At 38.2% G+C, this 9564-nt stretch overlaps 1 protein-coding gene across 1 annotated transcript in view; it reads right to left on the bottom strand.

Moving 5' to 3' along the window:
- Positions 1 to 8269: 8269 nt before the first annotated feature.
- Positions 8270 to 9564, bottom strand: part of LOC140140082 (protein EFR3 homolog B-like) — a 34783-nt gene continuing 33488 nt past the window's right edge. Inside the window, exons 19-21 of the mRNA XM_072161901.1 lie at positions 9231 to 9395; positions 8816 to 8865; positions 8270 to 8659 (exon numbers count right to left, since the gene is read on the bottom strand). Coding sequence (XP_072018002.1) covers positions 8548 to 8659; positions 8816 to 8865; positions 9231 to 9395 — 327 coding nt within the window. The 3' untranslated portion in view covers positions 8270 to 8547. The remainder of the gene's footprint in view (positions 8660 to 8815; positions 8866 to 9230; positions 9396 to 9564) is intronic.

The raw sequence follows: 9564 nt of genomic DNA, 5'->3' as shown, positions 1-9564 counted from the left end.
ATTATAGGCCTACTTACAACAAAGCTTAAAGACCTGAAAGTGTTTTCTTTTTTTGTAAACGAGAGCCTAAAGTAGGCTATTTTCCCAAGCGCCTCGGAAAGCCGGTCGATGGTTAACATCGTCGACGCGCCATGGATGTCGACTTTTACCCATGATGCTCTGCGCGAAGTAGATCAGCCAGGCGTGATCGTAGGTGGCGCGCTGTATTTGGAATCGCGTCAATTAATTAAACAAATTTCGCGTCATCAGACATCCAGTCACGTGTGAGTTTGTAGTAAGCGCGAGAGCGCGAGTCATCGGACACGCGGTGCGCACTGACCTCGCAGTACGGTGTGCGCGACAAGAATACCAAAAATGTGGCCCGATTTCAGCACACAATGCATAAAGTGAGAAGATCCAAAGTTACCGTACGCATGATTTGTAAGCATCTAAATCTTGCTCTGATGTTCTTTGTCGGTAATAAATCAGCAGAAGCTTCGTCGGCCAGCTATGATGAAGTAGCCTACAATGATATCAGTATTGAGGCGCAACTACCAATTGAAAAACCACAGGGGAATACTGGAAGATGTAAATTAAGTGTCGAACCGGGTGTCGAGCCGCCTGATCTTACCAAGCCTGAAAAAGAGGCTTCATTTTGGAGTCTTTGTGAGTGTGATCCTAGTTGGGGATCGAACCCGGGTCTTTCACAAGACGACGACGACGGTGACTTGACAACGGAGTATTCGTAAGTTCGTCTACCGTTTGATGATAATGAAAAGTTAGCGAGCCTCGCTACATGTATAGCCTACTGGCCATGCTATGCAGATTGTGACTCAATTGTGTTTTCAATTCTTTAAACTACCCGCACTTTCAATATTTCGAAAGTATTCATTATTCAGTGTCTTGATAAAGAAATGATAAACATTTAACAATTAACAATTTTTGCATCGATTATATACTTCTCTTGATAATACCTATATTGAAAGACAGAGATAAAAAGACTAGTTCGCGTCTGACGTCAGGGCAAAGGCGCGCCGTGATTGGTTGCCGACCTGCGTAGTACGACATTTTCTGTCTAGTTGTCAGAATTTTAGACGCGATTTAGTCTTTTTATCTCTATCTTAGTTAATACTACTGATATTGGTATTGTTGAAGTAGCTAACTACTGCTGATATTGGTATTGATGAAGTAGCCATTTACTGCTGATATTGGCATTGATGAAGTAGCTGTATATCTACTGCTGATATTGGTATTGATGAAGTAGCTATCTGCTCATTGTATTGATGAAGTAGCTGTCTACTACTGATATTGGTATAGATGAAGTATCTATCTACTGCTGATATTGGTATTGACGAAGTAGCTATCTACTGCTGATATTGTTATTGATGAAGTATTTATCTAGGCTAGTAATTGCTATTGATGAAGTAGCTGTCTACGGCTGATAGTGGCATTATTATTAATGAAGTAGCTATCTTCTGCTGATATTGGTATTGATGAAGTAGGTATCTACTGCTGATATTGACATTGATGAAGTAGATATAGATACTGATATTGGTATTGATGAAGTAGCTATAATATTGCTGACATTGGTATTGAAGAAGTAGCTATCTACTGCTGATATTGGTATTGATGAAGTAGCTATCTACTGTTGATATTGGTATTGATGAAGTAGCTATCCATTGCTGATATTGGCATTGATGAACTAGCTATCTACTGTTGATATTGGCATTATTGATGAAGTAGCTAACTACTGCTGATATTGGTATTGATGAAGTAGCTAACTACTGCTGATATTGGTATTGATGAAGTAGCTATCTACTGCTGATAGTGGTATTGATGAAGTAGCTATCTACTGCTGATAGTAGTATTGATGAAGTAGCTATCTACTGCTGATAGTGGCATTGATGAAGTAGCTATCTACTGTTGATATTGGTATTGATGAAGTAGCTATCTACTGCTGATATTGGTATTGATGAAGTAGCTATCTACTGCTGATATTGGTATTGATGAAGTAGCTATCTACGGCTGATATTGGTATTGATGAAGCAGCTATCTACTACTGATATTGGTATTGATGAAATAGCTATCTACTGCTGATATTGGTATTGATGAAGTAGTTATCTAGGCTTACTGCTGATTTTGTGTATTGATGACGTAGTTGTCTACTGCTGATACCGGTCTTGATGAAGTAGCTATCTAAGGCTGAGTGATAGTGGTATTGATGAAGTAGCTATCTACTGCTGATAGTGGTATTGATGAAGTAACTACCAAGGCCTACGGCGCGGCTGACAGTGGTATTGATGAAGTAGCTATCTACGACTGATATTGGTATTGATGAAGTAGCTACCCAGCAAAATACAGAAAACGTTTAAATATCGGATTATATGAAGGGTATAAAACGGTTTAATAACATTTGAAACTTGAAGTAAAACATTTTAATATGTTATTCAGTATTGACAAAATGTTGTGCAAAAAGTCTTACCAGAAAACATTTTGCAAAAGCATTAATTTTTGGCAACATGTTTAAAATGTTGTTGTGGTGTTGTTTTGTATGAACATTTTTTTAAATATTTCCCTGACCTTTTTATAACCCGACATTTAAATGTTATTAAAACCAAATCGTGCTGTTGATACTGGTCTCGATGAAGTAGCTTTCTACTGCTGATAGTGGTATTGATGAAATAGCTATCTACTGCTGATAGTGGTATTGATGAAGTAGCTATCTACTGCTGATAGTGGTATTGATGAAGTAGCTATCTACTGCTGATAGTGGTATTGACGAAATAGCTATCTACTGCTGATAGTGGTATTGACAAAGTACAGGTAGCTATCTACTGCTGATATTGGTATTGATGAAGTAGTTACCTACTGCTGATAGTGGTATTGACGAAGTAGCTATCTACTGCTGATAGTGGTATTGACGAAGTAGCTATCTACTGATGATAGTGGTATTGATGTAGTAGCTGTACTGCAGGATACTGGTCTTGATGATGTAGCTATCCAGGCCTACTGCTGATACTGGTCTTGATGAAGTAGCTATCTATGGCTGATATTGGTATTGATGAAGTAGCTATCTACAGCTGATATTGGTATTGACGAAGTAGCTATCTACTGCTGATAGTGGTATTGATGAAGTAGCTATCTACTGCTGATAGTGTTATTGATGAAGTAGCTATCTACTGCTGATAGTGGTATTGATGAAGTAGCCATCTACTGCTGATAGTGGTATTGACGAAGTAGCTATCTACTGCTGATAGTGTTATTGATGAAGTAGCTATCTACTGCTGATAGTGGTATTGATGAAGTAGCCATCTACTGCTGATAGTGGTATTGACGAAGTAGCTATCTACTGCTGATAGTGGTATTGATGAAGTAGCTGTACTGCAGGATACTGGTCTTGATGAAGTAGCTATCTACAGCTGAACATGGCACTGAACATGAATTAGCTATCTACTGCTGATATTGGTATTGATGAAGTAGACATGTATTCCAATGCAGATGTTTCTTATTCATGAAATAGCTCCGCTGATACTGGTTTTTATGACGTAGCTGCTTAGATACTGCTGATCTTGGTATTGATGAAGCAGCCATCAATAAGGATGATCTTGGTATGATAGGCCTACTCGAGGGAAAAAGCTCTAATAAAGGCAGGTCCCAAAGATCTAATTGGAATGAAATAATGGATCTCAAGGATCTGACTGCCTGATGAACTGGAACAAAAGTTTTTAGAAATTAGGCCATGAAATGAATGATGGCCGTATAGTATATAAGCTAACAGATATAATATTTAAATCAAGAACATGTATGGAACTAAAAAGTTATGACATTATCATTTCAGCGTAATACATTTTCATAAACTTAAGATATTAATGCTAAATTCAACACAATGGATTGGACAATTTCTTGAAGTAATCCACTTGAATCTTTTTTCCAACAGATATCGCACTGCAAAAGAAACACAGAATGAAGACGACACTTTAAGCGTCGACAGCGGTAGCACCCTGCACGACTCGCACCACAAACCTCGCCCCTCCGTGGATCAGTTACTCAAACGAGTGGACCTGCTAACAAGCGATGTTGACCAAATGAGGAGTCGAGCTCGATGCTTAGCTAATGATATGGACACTATGAATAGGAAATTGGACTTGATGGAGGAGGAAGTGAAGGAGTGTCGATTATTAGATGACTTGATTAACAGACTAAGACTCGAAGGGCAGGTGGAGGATGATTGCATATTGAGAGACGGAGCAGTGACAAGTGCATGGACAGGGACAAGTGTATGACCAGACCCATAGGCAGAATTTGTAGGGGGAGGGTGTGTGTCGAATTTCCAAAATGTGGACCTTCACCCCCCCCCCAAGAAAAAAAATGCTTGAATGTAGAAAGTGGACTTCACCCCTAAACATGGACCTTCAGGGCTATATTGAACAGCTAAACATAAGAAAGTGGTCAGTTTGTTAAAAATGTTCTTTCTAATTTGGTCTTTCTTGGCTACTTTTACTCTGGAAAGTGGACTTCTTTTTTGCAGGGCTTTTGAGCTGTGTATGACAAACACTTTATGTGTACAATTAAATATGGACACCATCATTTATGGCTGGGTCAAATTTGTGTATAATATCCTAAGTCATAAAGGGTGTGATAGCTGTGTTTTTACAAACAACCAAGCAGCCATGCGGAACATGGACAGACTAAGATGTAACTTTTGATATTGTTTTGATTATTTGGCCCCTGCACTCTAAATTTTACAACGGTTAATGTAGCTGTGAACAAATAGTTGAACCGTTTGTTGCACTCTCTACATACTTTGAATAAACATGTGTACATGCAGTGCTTATCATAATAGTAAACATAGTGTCCATCCGTCCGCGCGCTATCGCGTATGCGCGGTGCGCGATATCGCGTACGCGCGGTGCGATATCGCGTGCTTGCGGTGTGCTGGGTACCGAATTTAGCGTCACAGCTACAAGCGTCACAGCTACAAAACAGAGTTGATTAAGTTGTGTCTTAATCATTGAGAGACGTATATATATCGCAGTTTAAAAGGTCAGGACAAGTATTATGGGTAACGGGTGTTGGGTAATTAGAGATAGGCCTATCACGAGAACCGCCCAACCCGAGAACCGTGAAATCTAGTATCACATAATTACCATTACATGGGCACATGAGTCAAATTAGTCTTTTAGTAAAGGGCTTGTGATTGTTAGAAGACAATTTATACAAATTACAACATGTATTTTCGGGACAAAGTGCACTAACACATACATGTAGTTGTACCAAAAGTATGCGTTTGTATTTTCGGGACAAGTATGTGTTAGTACAGTATAAATAACCAAGAAATTACTTTTACCAATTACGAGTCTTTTTCCAAAAGACAATTGACACCTATGGCTGCTTTATTGGATTTATATTGTAATATTATAGGCACTATATGTACACAGGTTTATTCAAAGTACGTAGCATCAAGACAGTGCAACAATCGGTTCAACCATTTGTCACAACTACATTATCCGTTGCAAAATTTAACGTGTAATCATGTTTAAAAAAATGATACTGAACGAAGTCTTTTCATATTCGCTCTGCAAAGGAATTTTCAAATTGAAATCACATGCATGTCAGCTACTAAATTTTCATATACCCTTGTACAAATTACAATAAAGGTGAGAATGGCTAGTAAAAATAAATTCCATGACCATTTAATAACTTTCTTCAGATGCACTATATATCATGATTATATACTGACGCAATTATATGTGTTTATAATAGAGGGTTCCTTCTGTTCTGTTGCACATTTACACCACAAGCATATCATATTTATCATAATTGCACTGATACTATAATATTTTAATCAATATTTATTCATATACGTCACATCAAAATCATGGACTTAGCTGGAAAATGAAATATTGAGATATATTTTCATGTTAACCCCCTGAGCACTACCTGCCGGTCTAACATTGCCTCTGATTGGTCGATTACATGATATCTTTACTTTAATCACCAATCAGAATGGAGCTCTGCAAATAATTCACCCCAATTTTGAAATTATTCTAACAATGTTGCTGATTGGTCCAATTGAAAATGAAAACTTCTTTTTGGCCAATCGGCAGGTAGTTCTCATGGGGTTAAGTAAAATTTGATCACCTTGATTTTGAGACATCACTTGTTAAAATGAGCTATTCTAGTTGAAATCCATACACCCCCTATGGAAGACATGACCTTAATCTCCCACACATGTACAGGGGTGTAGATTTCAAATGGGAGTCACCCATTCAGGTAACCCTGGTCTGGATTTTAACTGGAATAGCCCAATTGATCAAGGTTTTCAGATTTTATAAGTGAAAATAATGATTTCTTTTTTTGTTCTTTTTTTATCACAATTTCATCCATAATCTGAAAAACAGTTTGCTGCAAAGTCTACTCTTTTGATGTGACTGGTCACATACATAATTCTGTAAACTCATACTTTACAATTAAAAATTCTCATATGTGAGTCTACACTACAAGATATAATAGACTAGAAACACATGTGACAATTTCAAAGGAAATAAATAATCTACACAAAACCTTCAATAGTGTTCACTAAATAATATGTGCTGTACCATTTTTCACTGCGACGTGGCAGTGATGTCTGCGCGCATTTCATTGAGTGCAGCCTCAAATCGCTAGCATTCCCTCAAAGCGCTGGTGTACACACACATAAAGACCCCACATACATGTAGATGCATGAGCGAAACAGATGTTTCAACACATTGACGTTGTCACTACCACATCAGAATGCAAAATGGTATAGCCTCATACCATGGGAATGTTAGAAAATCATCAAAAGAATGCACTTGTCGGTTGCTACATGTGTCTCATTTTACATAATAGCTAGGAATAAATACCAGACTCATCTCAAGTGGGGGTCACTTCAACTTATACCCATGTCATATGATTCAGGAAAACAGAGAACATGCCTGAAACCATTTGATTTGGTGACGATTTGAAGTGACCTCCACTCTAAATGAGTCAAGTATTTATTCCTAGCTATCATGTAAAATGAGACACATGTAGCAGCCGACAAGTGCATCCTTTTGATATGGATGCACACAAATAACATGTGTATCAAAATGTAATAACTTTGGTGCAGGTACGCATAATGGAAATATAAAATCTTGCGGACTCCCAATCCACCCTGTACAATAACACCGCAAGGCTCGGGGGAAATTAGGCTTGAGTCTTGGCTAAAAACAAATCAAAACAATTTCACATCAAATGTTTTGATATAAATCTTGCTTGTTTACATCCCTTTTTATGCAAGTTGTGCCTCGCCCCATGAAACAGTCAGTGGTGTACCTATGCCTGGCATTATGTCAATCATGCGCGTGCGTAGCTCACAGAAACTCGGACCTCAGTGACAAGCTGCTTAGTATCATTGCGTAACATTATTGGATTTTTTTTTTGAGTTGTGCGTAATTTACATCATCCGCTTATGGGGTGCACACCTTGCTTTGAAATGTATTATGTTAATTGAGAGAAATATAGGATTAGTAGACCCTTACATCAGGGCAGTACTTTCACTTTGTGGGTAGTCATTGGGGGAAACATTTTGCATCCACTAAAAAGTTTGTAGTGGCCACATAATTAGAGAAGGAGAAGCGGGACTTGACTGCTATCTTGATATACAGACATGGAGCTAAAACTGGGGGTATTCGGTTTCCCATAGAATGCGTTCAAGGCATTCGTTGTCATGCAAGCACAACATAGATGATGGGCTCATTTGAGAGATGCACTTGATGTGACTTGCACGTGAGTACCAAGACGCTTCAGATGAGACGCAGGCTTGTTTTGGTTAGTCTCCACGCACCGTCGGCAAGGACCCGAATACCCCAGATTTTATATCCATAGCTGCCGGCGCGATTGTATGTGGCAGTATAGGGAGTCCCTGTTCTCCTTCTCTGTGGTAGTGGCCCATAAGGGATGGCTTCATAATACAACTGGTAGAATTGGCTTTTTGCAGATGGGTTTTGAAGCCGTCCGTAACATAAGTACATGTACAGCCAAGATTTTTGTGCTTTACCTTCAGAACTTTAGAACTTCTTCTTCATGACTACACTGCCTTAAATGTTGATTGATCAAACAACAAGCATACGTCTACTCATTTTACATTCACTGTACTATCTTTGGTAGCTGACACGTTTTGGTAAATATATAATTCACTATTAACCACTGTAAGACCACCTACAAGTTATTGGATCTCAGTAACATTTACAGCAGTTCATTGCTGTCTTGACACTCACATCTAATTTGCAGTAAATTAGTAGTTGTGTAGTAAATTGGATTGGGTTAACAAAACTAAGTTTTAAATACATCACAGTTAACATTAAATAAATGATAGCACATAAGATCATATGAAACAAACTGACCTAAAGAATGGGGCATTGTTATACCAGAGAGCCATATTTGCAACACATCTTAGTGTAGTAATTTGTACGGAGTCTGTGGGAGCTAGCTAGCGGACTAACAGCAAGCTGAAAAAACTCCTGAGACTTGACCTAATAAGTTAATATAAATCTTGCACCTCGCTTATTAGAAGACACAAAGTTCAGGGAATTTCATTTCATATGTTGGTACTGACTGAAGCTGCAATGGAGCGGTTGGATCTGGTCTTGTTGGGCTACCGGCTGGCGTGACTGGAGTGCTGTATAGGAGAGAAAATATCAACAAAATGGTATTATACAACCACTTATTGGTTTTAACAGAGTTCAAATTACTATAATTGAGAAATAAATAGAGAATCCAGATATACATGTAAGCCTTTTAAACCCCTGGTCACTAGAATATTGCTTTTACTTACTTGATAACCATATCCAAGATTTCATTCAATTTCTTCTGCCACCTCTCATTCTAATAAACAAAGCAAACACAAATGATACATTATAATGACAGTTGAATAGCGATTATTGAATTGATGATTGTACATGTTATACTACTTTCTTTCTTGGCCAGGCAGTGAATATGCATTTCAATGGGCGCAGCTTCAAATCGCAAGTACACAGTCACACATTTAAAGACCTTTAGAACTACTTCTCTTAAATGTTGAATGATTAAACAATGTGCATTAAGTCTAATCATGATTACATTCATTCAGACTTCAAAATACATTTGCGGGGCAATTTTTTGAAAAGACCACTTATGAGTTATTGGATCACTTGGACATACTGCATGAGACATCTTAGCCAACACACTGGCCATCTTTATTCACAATGTACCTTTTGTTCCGCAGCAGATGCCAATTCTTCCAAAGTTGAGTTCTGGAAACTATGCAGTATGTCCAACCGTTTGTCCCTGTCGTCTTCTGGCTCATTCCCGTCGATGGCATTGGATATCAGGATCCTCTTGAGAGACTCAAATGTGATTTGTTCCTGCATTTGTTTCTGTTTTGGAAAAGTTGTATATATTTGAAAAGTTAGCTAATCGGATACTGGTAACAAAGTGATGTAATTGCTAACTCACTTTGATACGATCAGAGGGCACAGGCTCAGCACCCCTCAATCTACAATCTATGTGTTATGGGTCACCTTTATATTTTTTTCCTTCCAGACA

The sequence above is a fragment of the Amphiura filiformis genome, chromosome 18, assembly GCF_039555335.1.
Source record: "Amphiura filiformis chromosome 18, Afil_fr2py, whole genome shotgun sequence".
Taxonomy (NCBI): domain Eukaryota; kingdom Metazoa; phylum Echinodermata; class Ophiuroidea; order Amphilepidida; family Amphiuridae; genus Amphiura; species Amphiura filiformis.
Note: the sequence above shows the minus strand (reverse complement) of the source record. Positions and strands in the feature narration are given on the sequence as shown.